Source organism: Hipposideros armiger, unplaced genomic scaffold, assembly GCF_001890085.2.
Source record: "Hipposideros armiger isolate ML-2016 unplaced genomic scaffold, ASM189008v1 scaffold_8, whole genome shotgun sequence".
Classification (NCBI taxonomy): Eukaryota; Metazoa; Chordata; class Mammalia; order Chiroptera; family Hipposideridae; genus Hipposideros; species Hipposideros armiger.
Window position 1 is genome coordinate 5,138,949 of NW_017731358.1, and position 23,174 is coordinate 5,162,122.

The window sequence follows — 23,174 nt, forward strand, 5'->3', positions numbered from 1 at the left end:
CCTCTGTTTCCACTTTGATCCTAATTAGGGTAAATCTTTTGATGTAGGAAGCAGGCAAAAGTAAAATTATGAACTTCAGCCTGGGGAGTCACAGGAAGTCTAGGTTAAATCATTGATGAAGGAGGGCATTCAGTTCCTGCCCAGAAATCTCTTAGAAACGGGGCTGTAATTCCTTCCAAATTACGTTTTACAATAAATGCCATTCTATTACCCATTGGCACTAACGCAAAAAGTTAGCACATAATGGCAGGTAGGTAGAAAGGAAGAAAGAGAAGAAAGGAGGGGAGGAAGAAGGAAGGCATTCACCATAACTGGGCAGGAAAGGTCTAAGTGTATGACAGTATTTTCCAGCAACCCCAGTGCCACCCAAAGCCACTTCAGTAAAACCAAGCAGACGATCATCCTTCCACTCACTCTATTTACTGTAAGAGGGAAAAATAACCATAGCAACACAAAATTCCCTAACAGACTTAAAGGCTTGGATACTCAACTTGCCTTGAGTAAAAAGCCTGAAGTTTGCCTATAGAGTCACGAGGAAGGGGCCAAGAGTTAATTGGCCCAGGATCAAATAGGACCCACACTTACCAAGGTTTGAGGGGCGGTGTGTACTGAGAGGTATTAAACAGAATACGGAAAGATCAAACCTCAGGAGTTCCTCCTTCATTAGAACATCCAAGGATGCTCAGGGGGGCCTACTTAGTCATCCATTTCTGCCTGCTATACAGGTCCTGGAGGAAAGCTCCCACGGGCACTTCAGACTCCCCACCCATCCCCCTTTTATTCAGATTGCCTGTAGAGTTCAAGTCAAACAACGGGAGTAGATGAAAGATGTGACTGAATGGGCTTCTTCCTCTCCCCGGCTTTTTTGTTTTTTTAAAAGAAATGACTGGCTTCCCATTGTCAAGTAAATCTGTTCAATATTTATTGAGCGTCTCTATGTATCAGACATAGTGACAGAAATGCACAGTAGAATCTATATCTACACATCTAAACGCACATGTGTATTCTACATGTGAGCCCTTTGAATTTAATGAAGAAGACCCAATGAGCTCAGTATGATCCCAGCACCATGGATGGAGGAATGCACATGTCCAATCTAGGTGGGAGGCTGGAAGCCCCAGGGAAGAAGTTCAAGGTAAAATGATGCCGGATGGAGTCCTCAAGTTCCTTATTAAGCCTACTTTAGAGATGCTCTAAGGATACATTTGGGAGGGAGTTTTTTCTACTAGGAAAAAAAACAATTGGTGTTAGCACTGTACTACTCAATGCTGTAATCATCATAATAATAATTATCGCAAAGTAACAGAGATTAAGTAATTTTCCCAACGGCATGCAGCAGGCCTAATGAAGATGTAGACCTGGAAACCAGACCTCTCTGGCATCTGAGATCTTGCTGTATTTAATGTGTGTGTGGAACACATACGTGTGCATGTGTCACATATACCTATGCATGTACATGTCTATGGGTACATACAGCATAGGTGTATACATAATACACACGCATCTTATTCTCTACTTTTCCTAAAGCGGGCCTCAGGCAGACTCCTGGGGGTGGGAAGGTGACTGGGAGGGAGCACGCAGCTACAAAGTCCTGCTGGATGGCGCTGATAAACAGCTCCTCCATGACAGCCACTCAAAATGATGCTTTTCTTTCCACCCTGGAGAAAAGTCACAATCTGTGTGGTCTGAAAGTTGCAGATATCTTGAACAGAAGGATCCTCACAAGCACACACCCATTCGCATCCAGGCAGGACTGCTCCTAATGTCTCCCACAGTTTGGGAGCCCGAGGAAAGAGGCTATGCTACTTTCTGACAGCCTCCTGTTGGAATAAATTCCCTGGTAGAGAAAACCCCTCCCAGTCTCTATGTTTTGGCCTTCCGGTAAAAGTCTGTGTGGAAAAGGAGAAAAAGCATGGGCTTTGGAATCAGAAAGATCTGGGATCAATTCCTACATTTACCACATCCTAGCTACAAGACCCTGGGCAAAGCATTAACTTCTCTGATCTGTAAAATTGGAATACAAAGTAACAATTCTCACAGCTATTGATGAGATAGCAGCACATAGTAGGTGCTAAATACATTTTAGGTCCCAGTTCTTCGCCTGCCCCTAGTATTATGCTGCTCCCGTTAGTCCTGTTTCTTATGAATGTGGTTTTGTAAGCTGAGTCTCAGTGTGAAAACGAGTCTCAGGCTCAAATCGGACCAAGCTTAACAAAGTTTGAGAGATCTGAGGGTAAACAGCGGTTAATAACTGCAGCCCTGCCTATTCCCATCTCCCATACCCTCAACCTGTCAACACGTTCTAAGCTAAGGTCTTCCCTCCCCATCAAGCTCCAGCTTTGGGGTTTGAAGATGTAAAAAGGAAAAAGAAGAGTAAGAAGAAATAAGAAAAGCAGAGAAGAGGAACAGGTAGAAGAAGAAACAGGAGGGCAGCAGGGTGCAGGGTACTAGTTAAGTACACGAGCGCCATATTTAGGAAGGCAGGTAAAACCTTTGCTGCACTACTGAGAAGCTTAGACATGTTCTTTTCTGAGCCCCAGTTCCCCCATTTGAAAATATATTTAATAAAATCTATATCATAAGATTACCATGAGGATTACATGAGACGATATATGTGTCTGGCAACTAGTAGGTACCCAATCCAAAAAAAAATACTAGCTAATATACATTGAGTGCTTACAACAAACTAAATCTTAGGCTAGGTAAATCACCTGAATTACTTCAGGCTTAATTACTATTGTCATTAATTATTATGATTGTCAACATCAAATAAAGGAGAAAAAGAAAGGAATCTTGAATTCACATGAGAATCATAAGAGGTCATAGGGCTACCAGGTCCACCTGCACAATTGTATAGATGAGGCTCCCCAGGGCTGGGGACATGGTGGTTTGCACGAGTTCACATGGTTCTAGAGCAGCGGAGTCTGGACTAGAATCGCAGCCTCCTAGCTCCGTGTACAGAAGGTGGGCGATATAGCTAGAAAAGGTTCCTAGAACCAAGGTCACCCTTTGAGGAGTGGCACTTCCATGTTGTCCACCATCTCCCTGGACAGCCAGCACCCCTCTCCCCCACCCCCCAACCCAGCCCTCACAAGGGACATGACTCCTGTGTTTTCGTGCTCCATTCCAACACCCACAGGCTCATAATTAAAGGAGAATACACATGCCTTTGGTTTCTGAGACCATTATTAAGAATTGGGTGAGCCACCAGCAAGCAGACAACCAGGCAGGAAAACCTGGATTAAGGCTAATCCCCTTGCTTTACAGACACTCCGTGTCTGTGGGTCCCGGGAAGAGGAAGCAGAGCCAGCAGCTTTAGGGGGAGCTCCTCAGCCCTTCATCTGCCTGGGGAATCTCAGTTTAGAAAACATTATCTTTTCATGTTTTTCTCTGACAGGCACTGCAATTGATTTGCATTCATTCCCACAAAGTGTCAGAAAGACTGTGTAGTAACAGCCAGGCTTCTTAATGCATTTCAAGTTTCAAAAACCAACTTAATTAAGCAGGGTTAATTTTTTTTTTCCTGAGCAGCAAACTTTAATTAATACTCCATTAAAATGAATTCCTGGGGGAACGCACGCCTGCGTGGCCCTAATGAGATCATCTGCCAAGGGTGTTATTAGAGAAGATGCTAAATGTGCCTTCTCACTGGCCACTTAATTTCAGAGTGCCCCACATTAATCAGAAATGATAATCGCAGGTCTGCAGCTCTCCTCTGTGTGGGTCCTGCTGCACTGACAACAATGTAACATACTCCCTCTCCTGTCTCCACTTTGTGATGAATCAGGGCCACATGTAAGCCCAGCTCTCTTTGTCCTGCGTGGAGGACTCCTCAGTCCCCCTTTCTTCACCAGCTATCCACCATCAGGCAAGGCGAGGAACTGCTCACTTTACTATCACCCTATGGCAGACCTCACTGAAAAGATGTAATCTTTTTTTTTTTTTTAATAAAACAGAACACGTTTGCAAACTCTGTATGTTCCTTGAAAGCAAAGATGATCAAGGTTCTGCAGGACTCGAATTTCTGACAGGAAACAGCAGCCAAGAGCAGTTGGGTGTGGGGTGGGAAGGGAACCTCTGATCCTCTAGTATTTCCTCTTACAGTGACTATTTCTACAGGAGGGATCCCCAAATTTCTCCAGCTGCAGACTGAAGGCTCTAGCAGGCTCCCCAAACCACCTGCCTCCGTGGCCCCCTCCTCATTAGAGATGAGAAGGAAACTTTGTCCCATCTTAGTTGAGACCTAAACACAGGTTATCAGGAGCAAAGTGTTAATATCATCAATCTTAGGAGGCTAGTAACCCCCAGGCCGCCCAGGTCCCTGGGCGTACCTTGAGGGCCGTTGTATTAGAAAACCGACCTGACTCCCCGCTAGAACAAATCAATCCAGCCAGCGCCCCTTCTCCACCCTGCCCTTACCTCTTTTGTGTGCGTGTGGAAGGAGACAGACATGTCCAGCAGAAGCTTGCGTTGCTCCACCCTGCGCACGAAGTCCTGGATGCGCACCTCCAGGTGTCGAGCTGCCTTGTAGATCTCCTCGGGGTCACATTCCCCGGTCTGAGCCAGCTGCTCCGCTGCCTCTAGAAGCTTGTCTGCATTGGTGTATGTGTTCTGCCGGCAACAACAGTGAGGGAAAGTCAACTTGCAGTCACGAAGAGAGCTTTGCGCCTTCCCCCAGCCCACCCGAGGCGGCCCGGAGCTGGAGCGCGGGGCGTGGGCTGAGCCGACAGCTCCCTGATCTGGCACAGACGAGCTGAGCGGAGCCTGCCTGCCGCCTCGCAGCAAGCTAGCAGCCTGCCTGGCAGCTTGGCACACGCGGGCACTAGCCAGGTGCCTCCTCTGTCCCTGGGGTTTCTCAGAGGTGGGGCGTCCCTGGAGAGAGGCGAGGAGACATGAGAGACTCCTCGACCGCTCCCTCACCCCTCCACCCTTACAAAGATCCATCACTGCCCTCACAGCTCAGGCTGTAAACTGACAGAGACCGGAATACCTCATCCACCAAGATCGGCTGGGTTTCTAGTGAGGACACCCGGGAAACAGTAACTGCGAGACTTGCTCGACTTTCCCCCCAAGTTCCTTGTAACTCCCAGTGTTTATCTTTTGGAACAGAGCTATCTCTTAGGAGGGAAGGGGTCAGCAGCTCAGGGAGCTGACAGAAGGAAGCAGCCAGAGTGAGGGGGTGCAGGCGAGTCCCTGCGTGCCCAGGGGAGGCTCACTGCTTGCAGGAAGGTTAGGGAGGAGTCGGTGATTTTGCCTACTATGAGCTACTGCATGACATGCACAGCCACACACACACGCCCCTCCAGCCCCTGTGAGCTACTGCATGACATGCACATCCACACACACACACGCCCCTCCAGCCCCTGTGAGCTACTGCATGACATGCACATCCACACACACACACACACGCCCCTCCAGCCCCTGTCTGAACACCCCATGGCATTCCCAGAGTGTTTGAAAAGACCACCAGCTTAGGATTATTATTCATCAGGATGGAAGTCACGACCTTTATAATAGCTATTACATATATGCCATAGATGCAACTTTTCCTCAGCAGGTTTCTCTTAAAAAATATCTCCTGATATTCACTGATTTGGAGCTAGTGACACAGGTGTACATTTTATTTCTTAATATCCCTACTGTTGCACAGTGACCTAGAGTGGGGAACAAGGGGTTACCGATGACGACTTGAATCTGGCAGCAGGAACAGTCAGTGTCAGAGGCAAAGTGAATGGGAAACTGACATGGATGTGTGAGCAATGGCTGTACGGTGCTCTGCTTTGCCCACGGAGCAGGGGCCTCCAGTCAGCAGGGCGTTTTTCGGACTCACCTGAAGACCTGGGTTGAACTGCGTCCCTTTTAAAGTCACATGTTAAAGTTCCATCCCCCAGTACCTGAGAATGTGACCCTGATTTGGAAACAGAGTCACTGCAGATGTAATTAGTTAAGATCAAGTCATAGTGAGGTAGGGTGGGCCCCTAACTCAATATGACTGGGGTCCTTACAAAAAGAACATGTGAAGACACACACACACACACACACACACACACACACACGGAGAATGCCATATGAAGATGAAGGCAGAGATTGGAGTGATGTATCTACAAGCCAGGGAATGACAAAGATTGTCAGCAAACCACCAGAAGTTAAGAGAGGTGCATGGAGCAGATTCTCCCTCTGAAAAAACCAGCCCTCCTGACACCTTGACCTTAGACTTCCAGCCTCCAGAACCGTGAGGCCATCAATTTCTGTTGTCTAAGCTACCCAGTTATGGCAGCCTTAGCGGACTAATAGACTGGAGTGGAACCATTCAGAGTCTGTTGACCCAGCCTCTTGACTGTACTGGAGAAGATGGGGAGGCTTCAGCAAACACTTGTCACGGCTGTAAGGAGCACCACGAGAGGCCCCAGAGGGCCCTTATGGCATGCTGTGTGAAAGCAAGTGCACAACGCACACACTGCCTGGAGGAGGTGAGGTGGGGGCAGGCGTGGGCTGGAAAGGAAGCTAAATCTTTTGGCTCCATCTGGGGAATTCATGGACAAACAGATGATCCTTGTGTGAAGAAAGAGGCTTTGCCACTAGTTGACTATGTCGATTCTGAAAGCAAATGAAGGAAGTACTGAGTCATGATGGGAACGCCGGCAGAGACCAGAAATGACCGGCACGACGAGCCGCTGCAGCTGTGGGCCAGGTTGAGGAAAGTTCTTACGGGGCTGCCCACAGTTTCTAGCAGATGTACTCAGAGCTGATGGGAGAGTTTTCTCTCAGGAACCCCTCAAATCTTCCACGTTAAATTTTAGGGAATCTCAGGAAAGGAAACCTAGAGGCTGTGACTTTGTATTTTCTAGCCAATAAATACAAATTTGTGGCAAAGCCAAGGCAAGCTTGCTTTCAGGTTAAGACTGGGACCAATAAGTGACACATATAAAAGCAAAACTGAAGTGCCCGCTGCATAGAAGGTGGACAGCTTTGTCCCAGTTGTCCCAGGATTTTGCTGGTTTTAGCACCGAAAGTCCTGCATCCTGGAAAACCTGTCAGTCCTGAGCCAATTGTGATGGCTGCTCACCCTAACACACACCCCACACTGTGGGTATCTCAGGAGTACAGATACATACACACACACACACACACACACACACACACGCACGCACACACAATGTATGCTACTTTAAAGGTGAATAAAACCATTCTTAAGGGAAACAATATGGTAACACATAAAAAGGGGCAAGCAACACAAATATAGATAATCGGGGGTTAAAGTTTCCTGACACAATATAGGTGCGGAGAAGAAAATGAGTAAGAACTGAGAATAATAACAGCTAAAAATGATCGAATATTTTTCACATTCCAAGGACCATTCTAAAGGTTTTTATGCATATGCACTCATTTAATCTTCGCAATAACCCTCTGAAGTTGATACAGCCACCAGCCCCATTTTACAGATGAAGAAACTGAGGCACACAGAATTTCTGACCAAGGTCACATGTCTCATAAATGGTAGAACAAAGATTAAAGTCTTGTTGTCTGGCTTCAGGGCCCAAGCTCTAAACCATTATACTACCCTGCTGATGAAGAAGGGCCTCGCATGCATGCTAAGGTGTCTTATTCCAAAGTTGTGGAACGCCACTGAGCAGTTTTGAGTAGAAGAGGGGTACGACTGGTGTACAGTGTATAGAGATACCATCCTGCCTCTTACAGAGTGAAGGCCGCAGCCTGAGGATGGGAGGATCTAGCTGAGAAGGAGGAGGGCTTCTCGCAGACAGGACTCTCTCTTTGGGCCCATGTACACAGCCACTATCATGCTCACAGTAACAACATGCTTCCACAGGTATCTCCCTACTGGTCTGTGGACCCTGAAAGGTACATTCCACATCTCATTCATCTTTGGTTCTCCATGCCAGGCACCATGGCTGGTATACAATAGGCACTTACTAAATATTTGCTAAACGAACAAGACTCAGAGATGGGAATGAACACGGCATGTTTGGATAAGTTGAATCAACCTGATTAAAATGGAAGAGTGGCAGGAAAGTGCATTGGATCAAGCAGGGAAGAGCTAGAATAATAGATTTCATAGAGAGAAAGGGACAATGAAGACAGGTGGGAGGGCAGTGGAGTCAGCGGTAAAAGCTGGGCTCCCTGGTCTCCCTGCTGCCAGGCCTCCGCCCCATTACTACTGGAAAGAGCTTCTAAAATTCAGAGCCAGTCACATGTCTCTTCTACTTAAAACTGTTCAGTGACTTCCCACTGCCTTTGGGGTAAAATATCCTAGCGTGGCATGCAAGGCCTTTCTTCATTTGACACCTGATTTTCCCCTTCAGCTTCAACTAACATCACTCCTACAAACAGCCTGTGAGATATAATATTGGGCTGTCGGAAAAGTCATGACGCATTTTTGCAATGAAAAACATAGAAAAAAAATACGTCATGACTTTTCCGACAACCCAATAAATTGCTTATACTCCCAGAAACTCATTGCGCTGAATCTCGCCTCTGTGCTTCTGCCTGAGATGCCTTGCCCCTACTTGTCTACTTGACCAACTCTTAGTTACCTTTTAAGACCCAGCCCAGGCATCACTTCCTCCAGGAAGTCCACCCTCATATCCACTTTCCTCCCAAGGCTGGCTTAGGTGTGCCCCTCTGGGCTCCCAGAATGAGCTGTGCTGACCCTCTCCACGGCACCTGTCATATCCTAATGCAAACGTTTGCCTTTCTCATCTTAGGGGCAGAAAATGTCTTTCACCTCTTTCCCTTAGTGCTTGGCACCAAGCAAATGCTCCATAAATATTTAGTGAATGAATTCATAAAGACTGCATCAATCCCCACCAATCCTAATATTCAATCCTTGGCCTTCATCAAATACCCGGTACAGACCTTACATGCCATAAATCATGTTCAATGTTCAATCCTATTTGGTTTATTCTACCAGCTGGGACAGTCTTGCAATAGGACTGTGCTAGAGACTATCAACTAGAGTATTACCAAAGCATACATAGACGCCTGGCATTGCTCTAATTGGGGCAAAGATCACAACAGGCTTCTGCCTACCATCTGACCAAATCAACAACAATTTCTGCCCCAAGAGCCAGAGTTCAATCTCAATTCTGAGAGTAGTTTTTAGACAATCTTTCGTTTCCCAGCCTCTGAGTCTCAGCCTTGGGCTTGATCCCTCATCAACATTTCCCAACTAATATGTCCCAAATGGGTTATGACTGCTGAAATATCAATCCCTCCACCCTTGGGACTTTCAAGCAGGGCCCCTGAGTCAGAGATTTGAGCTGTAATGCCTGCTCTTCCCTTCCCAACCCCCATCCCGATGTCAATCAGGTAAATTGCCCTAAATAATTCAGTCCTTAAGTTCACCTACCATTTTCCCTACTGAATCTTGGCCCATTACATTTCTGTTTTCTCCTTAGGGAAGAAAAAGAGCATTCTAGGATAACTTGTCTGTAAAAATACAGGCATCCCAACAACACAAGTATGGTTTCCTACTCTCTGGAGTGAAGCAGAGGATGTAGGGCTTTTTAAAGGCAAGGGGTGGACAAGGCAGTGAATAAAAACACTTCTGGAGTCAAGAGTTGACTTCCTGGATAATAGGGAGTCAGCACCCTTTTTATGCTCTGGGGATGAGGACAGATAAGGGTGAGAAGTCACTTATTATTTAGAAGAGGTAGTGTGGACTGGTGAATGTGACTACCAGACGACCAGGAGAGAATTATTTTCCCCGGTTGGCATGGCTGGAACCAATGGGCAGTGAGAAGGAAGGTGCAAAAGTACACAAGCATTAAAGGGAAAGGACGTGAAGGCATAGATACTGGGGAGGGCACAGACTTGTCTCTGGATCTTGAGGTTACTGAATGGCAGGCAAATCAAGGTAAGGCTGCAAACCTTACAGTTGAGTAATACTCTACAGTTGACAAATAAATCTCTTTTACCTTCTTTCCTTACCCAATCTGGGGCAGATCTGCAGAGAATCCACCTATGTATGAGGAAACTACCTGACACTGGGGAAAAAAAACAAAAAAACATCTGAAAGGATTAGAGGTAATGGCACTTGGTACTCACACAGGGCTAGTAGGCCTATTCCCACCAGACAGACTGGAAAACCTCATGGTTCACAAGATATGGGGTAGAGTACTCAAAAGAGTTTTACCTCAGTAGGGGTAAATAATTAGCCCTAGACTGAGCACTGCTCTGGTCTCACCTAACAAATTATAAAAGAAAGGCGTGAAAGGATCAAACTTTTTTCAAGTAATTTAACTGTGTCCTAGAACAAAGGTTAAAAATATTGTAGAAATATAGAAATATCCAGCAACCAACAAGGTAAAATTCACATGTGTTATCTAGTAAAAAAATTACCAGGGATACATACAAAGAAATAGGAAAATATACCTATAATGAGGAGAAAAAAATTGGTCAAAACTGACATAGAAGTTAAAATTAACAGATAGGAAATTAAAAATAGTTATTATAAGATTTCATATGTTCAAAGAGTTATGTAGAAAAATAGAAGACATAAAAAAAGAACTTGCACTTCTAGAGATGAAAAATATACTTGATGGCATTAACAGCAGGTTAGACATTGCAGAAGAAAAGATATGGAATTTGAGAATGTAGCAATAGAAAGAACTAAAAGTAAAATGCTGATAGAAAAAATAATTTTTAAAAATGAAGCATTAGTGAATTGTGCAATAACTTTAAGCAGGCTAATATACGTTAACTGAAATCCCTAAAGGAGGGAAGGAGTGGAAAAAAGATTTGGAGAAAAAAAATGATCAAAATGGTTCCAAATTTAATGAAAACTATAAATCCACAGATATAAGAAACTCAACAAACCCTCAATGCAAGAATCATGAGGAAATGCCAAAGCATATAAAAATCAAATCAAATCAAGTAGGGGGAGAAAAGAAAAGGAAATCCTAAAAGTGATCAAAGGAAAAATGACATGTACACAAAGGAAGATAAAAACGACAGCAGCCTTCTCAGCAGAAACAATGAAGCAAGAAAACAGTGGAGCAAGATCTTTAAAAACAATAAAAACTGTCAACCTAGAATTCTATGCCCAGCACAAAAATTTCTCAAAAACAAAGGTGAAATAAATACATTTTAAGGCATACAAAAGCTGAAAGAATTCTTCACTAGCAGGCTTGAATGACAAGAAATGTTAAAAGAAGTCTTTCAGGAAGAAAAAAAATGTTAACAGATAGCTATGCAGATCCACACCCAGGAATGAAAAGCATGGGAAATTCTAACTATATGGGTAAATCTTCTTTTTTCTTACTACTTAAACCTCTTTAAAAGATAATAAATGTTTAAATAAAAATAATAATATGTAGTGTGGGTTGACAGCACATATATAAGTAAAACATAGAACAACAATAGCACAGAGGCCAGGAAGGGAGAAATAGAAGTATACTATCATAAGGTTGTTATACTGTTATATAAGGTATCATAATATCCCTTGAATGTAAACTATTACAAATTAGTAACCCGTTCTATAAACCCTAAAGCAACCATTAAAGTAACAAAATAAATAGTTATAGCTAATAAGCCAAAAAAAGAGAAAAAACAGAATCATAAAAATATTCAATTAGTCCAAAAAGGAAGAAAGAGAAAAAGTCACAAAGAATAGATGAGGCAAATAGGAAAAAAAAAAACCAAAAAAAAACCAAAAAATAGATTTAAACTTAAACATATCAATAATCACATGAGATATTGTCTAAATACCACAGTCAAAATGCACAGATTGTCAGACTGGATAAAAAGGCAGTCCCAACCATTTCCTGTCTACTAGGAATGCAGTTCAAATGTAAAGACACAAGTAAGTTAAAAGTAAAATGATAGACAAAATATATTGGGTTGTCGAAAAAGTCATGACACGTTTTTGCAACGAAAAACAGAAAAAATATGTCATGACTTTTCCGACAACCCAATAGTATGACACTAATAAAAAGAAAGCTGGGGTGGTTATATCAATATTAGACATAGTAAATCTCAGAGCAAATAATATTACCAGGGGAAAAGAAAGTCATTTCATGATGACAAAGGGGTGAACTCATGAAGAGGATATAATAATCCTACACATTTATGCACCAAATAACAAACTTTCAAAACACATGATAAACTTGCAAGGAGAAATAGACAAACCCACAATTATAGAGATTTAATGACTCCTCTCAATAATTAATAGGACAAACAGACATTAATACAGATGCAGCAGATTTGAAAACTCCAATCAACTTAACCTAACTGACATTTGTGAACACTCCGCACAACAACAGCAGAACGTACATTCTCTTCAAGTGCTCGCAGAACATTTACCAAGATAAACCATATTCTGGGTCACAAAACGAGTCTAAACAAATTTAAAAGGATATGAGTCATTCAAAATATTTTCTATGATCATAATTAAATTATAAATCAATAATAGAAATATCTCTGCCAAATCCTCAGAGTCAGAAAATAAATAACAACCTTCTCAATAATCCAAGGGTCTAAGAAGGCAGTATCAGTTTACCAGGTGTCTACAGTGTGCTGGGCATTGTGTTAGGAAGGCTCTTTAGATACAGTACCTTTAAATTTTGGGATCAATCATAAAATAGGCATTCATTCATTCCATTTTACAAATGAGAAAACCAAGACTCAGAGAAGCAAAGTAACATGTTGAAGGTTACATAGCTAGAAAATGGCAGGCCATGTCTCTCTGACTGCAATCTTCAGGCGTTTTCCCTCTTAGGGAGGTCCCTAAGACCCAGTGTAAAATCTCCACTTCCTTTGCTTCTCTGTTTGCATTATACTCACTCTTATGCCTTTGATTTTTAAATGACAGTGCTGTAATCATTCATTTGCAACTGCCATTTTTCTTTTTTGGAACACACTTCCAATGTGTATATGTTGACTTTACAGAGATTTGCATTCTCCTTGAAGGAAAGAGTCCTATCTTACTCATCTTTTCTATCTCAGGTACTCATCGATTGTCCCAGCAGGCACCACGCTCTCCTTTCAGCAGGCACGCAACCAAAACACTCTGCAGCCCAGCGTCTTGTCAGCATAAGGCCTGGAAATGGATGTTTACTTTATGTCCTAATGCAGGTAGTTCCCAGTTTAAGAATGAGCAGTAATCCAAAAATTCCTTTGTAAGCTTCTTATTTAGCACTGGGAATGTATTTTCCATGTAAAATAGGAGTTCAGAGTCCCAGGATAATGAAAAGAAATTCAGTTGAGTATATAATATCTTTAAAATACTGATATAGCACATCATGGAAAATCAGCCAGAATTTGTAACTAGGGGGATATAGAAATGCTTTTCAGTTTTCATCCTGGGGCAGCAGGCCCACACTTCTCCATCTGCTGGCTCTGGCAGGGGAGGCAGGAGATGGACTCTGGCAATGGCAAAGGGGCCTTCGGTGTGGAGCAGTGGGAAGGAAAGGGGGAAACTACTTCTCAGGTACCAGTGATTGGTTAACCCCCCACATTACATCTGCTGGAAGGACATCTTCCTAGATGTCCTGAATAAAGGAACAAACAATAGCTGCCTCCATTAGAGCTATCTGTGCGTCCACACAAGGAGTGTCTAATGAGTGGTCCCAATCAACTGCTCCTTAAATTGGAGAACTGTCTGTACAGATCTTCAGTCTACTAATTGGGACTGATACCAAAATAATTACAGCAGATGCTGCTACATCCTAACAAACAGTTTGGGTGCTGAGATTATCTCTGGGAACCTAAATGCAACTTCACCACATTTACATATGTAAATCATCACCCCGTCCCATTCTCATGTATGTCTCTACTTGCTAGAGAGCATTTTCCTCTCTGTATCTAAACGCTTCAGCACTGTTTCCTATTAGTGATAAACGGTATATTTCCAGAACTCTACATTTTTTAAGTAGTTTCTTTTCCTACAGTCTAACTTTTATGTGTTTAAGAATGTACCTAGGGTTAGGAACGCTGAGAAAAGAAGAGCAGTTGTTCTTCGTGAGGGTGTTCTCTCTTTTACTGATTCCTTTTGTTTCCTTTTAATCCTCACTAACCCTCTTCATTCACAGGTGATGCTTTAAAGGAACTTCATGTATTTCCTCTCAGCTCTAGGCTGGAAGCTGAATATCGAGTCACTCTCAGGCAAGAGAGTAAAAGAAATAATGAGAATTAACTGTTAGCATATTATCTATTTAATATGGTAATAAGGACAACGTAGAAACACCTTGTTTGTGGATCAAAAGACAGGGTCAATCCTAGAGATTGCCAATATGGGTTATAAGGTATGATTTGACAGAAAACACCAGGTCCAGCTTCTAAGAAGGAACCAGCCAGGTTCCAGAAAATGTGGCCACTCCTAGGGGACTGAGACACAAAGCAAGGAAGGATATTTCTTGCCAACCTTTCCCACCTGTGCCACCCGGGCATGGAGAGCTGGTGAAGGCAGAGTCAGGGCTGGGAGAGCGAGGACTGGTGCTTAGACTCCAACAAAAAGAAGATGCAGATAGGAAATGGGCAAGAGGCCAGAGGTTGGCCCAGCGCTGCAGCATCTATTTACGAGGCAAAAACCAGGAGAGTACCGTGCAGACACAAAGCTCTGAGGCCTGTGAAGGGAAGCATTTCATTTCTTCCCATTGAGGAGGCCCCAGATGCAGCCAGCTGGCCATGCTGCTGCCAGGAAGCAACCCACCACTCTGGGAACTGGGTAACACAATCTCCACCCTCGCCATCTTTCCCCTCCCTTCTTCCCCTCATTCTACTCAAATGGGCAAAATAATGAAGAGGAACATGTAGCCACAACAGAAGTGAAGTAGGTAGACCTAAGTGTTCAAGCGTGGACACATGGATTTCCAGTCGCCCTGGCCCTGCAGAAGTTTATTCTCACGTGGAGTCCTTAAAGCCAAAGAAACAAGCAGTTGGTGAGACAGCATCCCCATGGAATGAAGACGAGTGGGGCCACCTGCTGCAGGGTTTGGCAATTCAAGAGATATGGGGGGGGGGATTGTACCCAGAGCAATGTTCTCTCTCAAAAGATGTTAATTTGCAGTGTTGCTGTTTTTCCTGTTTTCCATATTCTATGTTTGGCTCTCAGTGGGAGGCAGTGGGCGAGGGGCAGAGGGAGGCTCTAGAGAGACAAGACAGTTGGCTTGAATATACTGCTGAAAACCTTGGGGTTTGTGGGTTTATTTTTCTCTGTTTCACCACTAAAGGGGCGGACAGGGAAAGGCTGGGCCTGACCCAAGAAAATGGGGGTCAGATGATGAGGTGAACTAAGCAAAGGGTCTGGCCCACACTTCTCTTTCCGCCCCTGTTAGCGTGGTGCTCCTCAGGCCCTTTCAGCCTCTCTTAGTTGCATATAGCCACATACATCCAGGGCTGCCCACATCTGCATGGAGTCCAGTGCCTCTGACCAAAGGACAGAAGTCACTGACCCTCCTTACTGGTGGCATTCCTGCTCACTTTCTACCTTCGCAGACACTCGACCCCTCCTACCTGCCCTGTTCTGACCTTAGCTAACCCCCCCTGGGTTTGATCCACAGATTACGTGGAACAGGGTTTCTCAACAGCAGCACTATTAACCTTTTGGAAAATTATTTGTTTGGGGGGCTGTTATGCGTTGAGTTCTGCTGAAGTCTTAACCCCCAACACCTGCGACTGTGACCTTTTTTGGAAATTGTGTTGTTGCTGGTACAATTAGTTAAGATGAGGTCATACTGGGATTGGGTGGGCTTTAATCCAATATGACTCATGGCCTTATAAAAAGATGGTCATGTGAAGACACAGACCCAGAGAGAGCACCATGTGACAGAAAGGCCGAGGCTGGAGTGATACAAAGGCATGCCAAAGACATCTAGCAAACCACGGGTGGCTGAGGGGAGGTTTGGAACAGATTCTTCCTCACAGCCCTCAGAAGGAGCTAACCCTGATGACACCTTGATCTCGGACTTCTGCCGTCCAGAACTATGAGATAACACATTTCTGCTGTTTTCAGCCACCCAGTTTGTGGTACTGTGTCACAGTAGCCCGAGAAAACTCATACAGAGGCTGTTCTGCATACTGTAGGGTGTTTAGCAGCATCCCTGGCGTCTACCCACAGGATGCCAAGGGCAAGCCCTTCCCTAGATATGATAACCAAACGTCCCCTGGGGAGCAAAACTCACCTTCCAGGTGAGAACCACTGTTTTAGACCATAAGACCATAGAGGAAGCCCCAGTGAGAGAGACCATGCAATTTCCTCAGTTTACAGTTGGTTTCTGATAATCCTTCAGATGGAAAGCGCCTTAGGGGATTATCTGATCCTGTGGTTCTCATAGGACAAAATGGGGGTGCGGGAGGACACATACAAGAGCTTAAGGGAGGAAAGCAATGCTCATGCCCTCCCCCAGATGACTCAGATCAGAATGAACCAAGGGTGGGGCTGGGGGAGTGTCTGCCAGCATGTTTTTAAAAGCCCCCCAGATGACTATAATTGCAGTCACTGTCTAAGGTTGAAACCACTCATCTAAGGACGGGGCTCGAAGCCTGGGCTGAAATTCTGAGGGGAAAGATATCTCGTCTTTTGCCTTAAAATGGTTACAGCCTGTGATTGAAGGGTCATGCTCCTGAAGACCAGAAAAACCTGAGGGAACTACGGACTGTCATGGATTTATACTTTACTTAGTAGTTTAAATACAGTAACTGTGGCTTATAAAAGGAAACATTAGAACAATCAAAAATGTTCAACAATGGGGAGAATGGTTCATTGTGTTGTGGTATGGCCATGGGATGTAGTCATTACAATTATGTTTTGAAGACTATTTGGTGATCTGAGGAAGTGTTCTTGATGTAAAATTATATAAAGGAGTCAGGGTGAACCAAACTATGGTTCTGATTCTATGTATTGATCAATTGATCGATTGAAAAATACTACTACTGATAATGATGGCTGTCAGTTTTGGATCCACTTACAAACACAACATGTAGTAGATTATGCTAATATGTTACAGATAAGAAAACAGGCTTGGAAAGGCAAATGAACTTGAGTAAACTCACATTGCTGGTGAATGGCAGATGCCAATCTGGAATTCACATTTATTTGACCCTGAGCAAAACAGTCTTTGTGTTATGCTGTGCTGAATGGAAATTTGCCAGTAAACATTAATAGTTTATAAATAATTATTTCTGAGTACTATTAGTGATGATTTTTCTTTTCCACTATTTTCTTGTTTTCCAAATGTTCTATGTGGACATGTATTAATTATATAATCAGAAAAAAATGGAGAAAGCATTTTAAGTATAAAAATTACATCAGGGAACTCTTTAGAAATTATTCCAAAAAATAAACAAAAATTTTTAGATTTACACATGTTTGCTTATTTTTGTATGTGTAAAAAGGAAGATGTGCAAGATAGTTGATTATCATGAGAGAGAGAGAGATTGAGAAGTGAGAATGCAGGGGTAATTAGCATTTTTATTTACATATCTTTGCAATGTTTCACTTATTATTACAACTAACAGGAATCTTTTTCAAAATTTGAAAAATACCAAATAAAAGAAATTTTAAAGGAAGAGAATCCAATATATTTTTGTCAATTGAGAGCATTTAGAAATACAATGTAGTTAGCTTAGATATGGAAGCATTTCCTAGTACTGAGATCCGGAAGATACTACCACTTAACCAACCACAGTGAAATACACAATCACAAAAAATGTAAAATTTCTTCTGTAGCCTCAGGCAGGGATTTCACCTTTCTCAGTTTGGACTTTATGACATTGCTCAGCATAGTTTAGGAGAAATATGATTTTGGTATGACATATATGCAAAAAAAAATTCTGTTAAAAATAATCACCTGTGAAATCCTAAAACTTATTCCCCCTGGGCACAATGACAGCATCAGCTACCCATGACCCTGAGTTGTTTTCTGCAGCAGTCAGAAGTAAAAGACATGTCAAATTTGAAAACAGTTAAAACTGAGGCAGGCTCTTGGACAACACCTTAAGAGCCTCTGTCTGGAATGGGCTGGAGGGTTTGCTTCAAAGGCTTCCCTGTCGCCATCATACAAATATCAAAGCCCTAATGCCCATGGCATGGAGCTGACAGCAGAAGAGTGACAGGCAGGGGCCAGTTCTTGGGTGTCTCTGTGTGTGAAACTGACAAGCAAGCAGAAAGGTACTGAAATGCTTAGGGCCCTTTAAATAAAAACCAGCAAAATGAAGTTGGAGTGATACAAAAAAGAAAGGGATACTAGGAGACATCTAGTTCCAAAAGACCCAGCCTCCGTCTTCTAATATCACTGGTCCACTCTGGGACTGGGGTTTCAGTGGCTTTAGAAAGCCTAGGTCACTTCCATCTCACCTTCCCCAGGTGTACCACTAAAATCATCATCATCATCATCCAAGAGAAATAGGGCTGTTAGCCACTAGGCTGCTCCAGGGCCTGCAGGGAGTGGCACATACTGCTCTAGGGGCTGTATTCCCTGATGGGCCCGTGGAATGCAGGCCAGCCCTAGGACACTGTTGGGAGGAACCCTCAGTGAAGGGAAAAGGAAAACCTTAGTCTCTGCAGTGGCCCTGGATGTGTGTCTCTACCCCTGCCTGGAATTAGTGAACACCGCCATGCATCCCGAGGAATCAAAAAAAGAAGGGAGGGTGACATATGTCAGACTGCTCTGTACCCAAGGCATGGAAAGTTTAAACTATGTTTCACAAAGTTTACCATCAATAAAAATGAAATTTGAAGTTTCAGCATGAAGTGCTAGGGTGAAGCCTGATTCCCTGTGAAGCTCAATTATGTAGAACAGTTCATTCTCCAATGACTAGAAAGAAATGAGGTGTGACAGCAGTACCAAGTGGTGATACAATGCCGAGGGTGCACCAGGTCACAGAACAATGGGAGAAGATGGATATGCCTGGAGATGTTTTCAGAAGAAGGCCAGTTTTTGAGCCAACTTTAAAGAATCTAAGAAGTGAAGGCAAAGGAGAGGAATCTGCCAGGCAAGGGAATGGCTCAGGCAAAGGTTCAGGCCCGGAAGTCGGGAAGACTGATGTGAGGGGCCTTGGCAAGGAACTAAGAGGGGTCCAGTCCCAGGAGCTTTCTCCTTCAAGCTGGGGTTGGTGATGGAAAGCCTGTCGCAGATCAGGAGTGGCTAATGGCTCTTCAGGAAGCACAGCCCACTTGTCCTCAGAGAAGCAGTTCTACAGTCAGAGGGCCCAGCTCTGGCCCTTCCGTGGGACAAGCCCGAGACAGTGGCTGTGTGGTGTGGAGGAGGGGTGAGGAGGGGTGTGAGAGGGGCAAGAGACAGAGGAAGAAGACCTGCACTAATGGGGCCACCTGTGCACCCTTCTCCACTAGAGCGGCATTCAGAGACTTGCTCTAGGACAGAAGAGACACCATATATCCACCAAGACCATTCACCACAGACCGTCAGCCAAGACCCAGAGCCCTCTGAGTCCTGGGATCCTGACTTCCAAACAGGGAGCATGTTCTTCCCGTTTCCTTTCCTTAGGAGACTGAGTGAAGAGACTCACACATTGGAGCATTTCCTCGGAGCAGAGATGCTGAGAGAGATCAGTCTCCCCACACGGGGTCCTCGAAGGAGAGGGCAGAATCCAAATAGCTGGAGATTGATTGGACCATGAGACAGGGTAGGTCCGTGAGGTTCAGTCTCACATCCCATCATTCACCTCATTATCTGGTGCTCTTGAATGTTCCCAACTTTCACAGGCCAAGAGCTATCTTCCATGACCACAGACTGTACCCATAATCCTCAGTCATGAAAGCTTTGGCAAGAACCCTGGGTAATTCAGTACAAACCCACCCTTAACACCACAAGGGGAAAATTAAGCAATGAGGTTATGTGAATGGTGACATGACGAATCGGAGCAAGCTGGCTAGGAGGCGGGCCTGGCAGGGATGAATATTTTCACAGAGAGCCCCAGGGCTCTGTGGAAGTGTTGGCACCGGCTGAGCAACAGGCCTTGCTGCTGGGCAGGTAGGTCACTGTGAGAAGGGCTTCCCTGTTTTCTCTAGTTAAAAGGGCGTGTAAGATAAGTGGTCAGAGTGGTCTACACACAAAGTATCCAAAATGCACTTTTGACCCCAAAGCCTCGCTGATCTACACTTATATAAACATCAGAACAAGGCTCATTAAGTCACTCACTTTAGCTTTAGAATATGGAAAGTTTCCCCAGCTAATCCTGCCACGCATGGGAGTCTGGCCCTCAAACAGTGTAAGAAGCCTGGAGCATGAAGAGTTCAGTTCAGCGCAGAGGCTGGTCAGCACATTCTGTCTCTTGGGAGACACCCGGTATGGGGCCATATCATCAATCTTTTCGATATCTTTAGTTCCTCTTTTCTGAGCGTGTTCCAGACATGATCTCATCCACTCTCTAAATCCCGCTAATAATAATGATGTGATCATTTACATTTGCTCTGTGCGCCAGACTTAAAGTGCTTTTAAGTACATCATCTCATTTAACGCCTACTTCAACTATGATGGAATAAATATTATTCCCATGTTATAGATGTAGAAACGAGGTTTGGCGAGGTTAGGTGACCTGTACATACACCTGTACGTGTAGTTCTGGGCCTCCTACCCAGGAGTTCCATTCCCTGAATCCTTCTCACTGAATTTTGTTACAAGGAAGAAGGGAGGAAGCATCTGTAACTCCGTTTTGTGGATGGGAAGATTACGGCACTAATTGCTGAAGTGGCCTTCATGTGAGGTACGGGGTACGAAAAGAGAGAATCTAGGAAATTATTCTGTAAAGCCACAATAGAATGTGTTTTTTGGAATCAACCTCCAACCTTGAACCTTTCCAACTTTATAACTTGTAAAACTTTTACAGCTATGGCAGGTGGGTCAGACCCAAAATTTGCATCCAGAAAACCCTCTCTTGCTTAGCTGTATTTTTTTTAAGTAAATGAGACTGACCTATGAATTCCCAAAGACACTGAAGAGGCCACGATTTTAGGCAGCGTCCAAGGCTTGTCTATCCCATGGATTTGGAGTTCCCATTTTAGCCTTACTCCCTGCCCCCTGCCCTCGAGGTTATTTTCAAATTCTAGGTATGTGATAAACTAAAGTCTACCCAAGCTATTTCAATCCACACTTGGCATCACTGAGGCTGAGATATATTGTACAAAACATCCCGCAGTGGTGTTTTTACACCATGGAGATATGTAGTTACAGCTGAGGCTGCCAATATTTAGTGCTGCCGGCTCCTAGAATGTACAATAGCAGGACAGCTGCACTAGTCTCTACTGATGCCCCAAGGGCAGGGCCTTGGGCTGGCTGCGCATTTGCCTTGTGTATCCCAAGATGAATGAAAACATCTATCTTGATGAGGCTTGGATGACGCCTGGTACGGCAGGAGGCTGCAAGCTCAGCCCCCCTGCTCTAAACCTGGCTCCCTCTCCACGTGGAATAACTCAGGTGTAATGCTTTATTCCTGTCAGAACTTGGCTCTGGGCTTTTTCTCCTGTTAGAAATCAATTCCAAACAAAATAGTTTCATGAAAATGCCTCTAGATGCTCATTGGCAGAGAAAAAAAGACATAATCTGCTTGGCGGTTGTTCTCGTTGGTGATGTGTATTTATTTTTTGGTTTGCATAATCTACAGCCTGGAGCCCTTTCACTTGGGGCTCTTAGGTGCTGATTCTTGGTACTCGTTGCCTGTGCCCACTACCTCATCCACCCGCAAGTTTTCAAAAGCCCTTACCCTTCAGCCCAGACTCTCCTGATTTGCTCCATCACCCTGAATGCTGCAGCAAAGGGGTACTTGCCTCAAGGAGCTTTAGGGATTCTGGGAAACATTGCTCACCTGAAACCACACTTGAACCAGTGCCAAGCACTGCATCTTGGCCCTTGTCTAGAGCCTCAATTTCAGGGAAGGATCTTCTAGGACAGGGAACAGACATGAAGGAAAAAGAGGAGATGGAGAAAAAGAGAAAGAGGAAGGAAGGAGGAAGGAGAAGAAAGAGGAAGAAGAAAGAGGCTACAAAGGTTACTGATTTGAAGCACTCACCACCATTACCGCCACCATCACCATGTCCCCCACCAGCCAGTTTTAGGGCTCAGAAGGTCCTCATAGCCCTCTAATATACGGGCGCACACAGCCATTGGAAAGGGGAACTGGAAAGGCTTGTAAGCTGCTACTCTCTGAAGCTTTCTCTTGGGAAAAGATTTTGCTTGGCTTAAACCCAGCCCACTGTTTTCAATGCTTATTTTGCTTCGTCTTACCCACGAACAATTGTACCTGCTTTTAATAGCCAATAATTACAAGTTACTAGGATCTGGAAAAGAGGAAGAAGACTTAATAGTAAAGATTTTACAAGCAAAGAAAAATTACATTGTAGATATATGTCTATAACCACGGATATATCATTAAGTGAGAAAAGTTGGTGACCAAAATATATAGAGAGAGAAATATCTGGAGAAACACCAAAGCATAAGCAACTATTAGATAACTGAGTGGGTGGATTATTTTTGTTCCTTTTTGCTCATCTACACTTCTATCTTGAAAATGTGTAGTTTTGTAATTAAAAATTAAAAGTAAAACTTCATTTGAGGGCGGCCGGGTGGCTCAGTTGGTTAGAGCGCAAGCGCTGAGCAACAGGGTTGCTGGTTTGATTCTACATGGGCCAGTGAGCTGTGCCCTCCGCAACCAGATTGAAGACAACGACTTCAGCTGAGCTGCTGCTGAGCTGCCAGAGGGTGACCCGTATGGCTCAGTTGGTTAGAGCACGTAATCTTAACAATAAGGTTGCCAGTTCATCTCTCGCATGGGATGGTGGGCACGCCCCCTGAAACTAGATTGAAAACGGCAACTGGACTTGGAGCTGAGCTGTGCCCTCCACAACTAAGACTGAAGGACAACAACTTGACTTGGAGCTGATGGGTCCTGGGAAAAACACACTGTTCCCCAATAAAGTAAAAAAAAAAAAATCTTCACTTGAAGAAAAATGAAAATGAGAGTTGAATAAGCTCAGTTTTTACCCCATTACTCTGAATGTATGTGTGCTAGAAGTATGGGCTCTGGGGTCAATCTTGCTTCCTGCACTTAAATGATACTCTGTAGGCCTGATTTTTCACCTTAAAAAATGAGGGTAATATTAAAACCTACTGCACAGAGTTGTTTCAAGGATTAAATGAGATATTTCTTATAAAGGTATGTATTCAATAAATGGCAGTTATTATTATTACCTATTTTTATAC

At 44.0% G+C, this 23,174-nt stretch overlaps 1 protein-coding gene across 24 annotated transcripts in view; it reads right to left on the reverse strand.

The window, feature by feature from the left end:
- Nucleotides 1-23,174, reverse strand: part of KALRN (kalirin RhoGEF kinase) — a 655,970-nt gene that overhangs the window by 300,433 nt on the left and 332,363 nt on the right. For all 24 annotated transcript variants that reach the window (XM_019652336.1, XM_019652320.1, XM_019652304.1 and 21 more), the window contains exon 11: nt 4,420-4,611. In XM_019652336.1, coding sequence (XP_019507881.1) covers nt 4,420-4,611 — 192 coding nt within the window. The remainder of the gene's footprint in view (nt 1-4,419; nt 4,612-23,174) is intronic.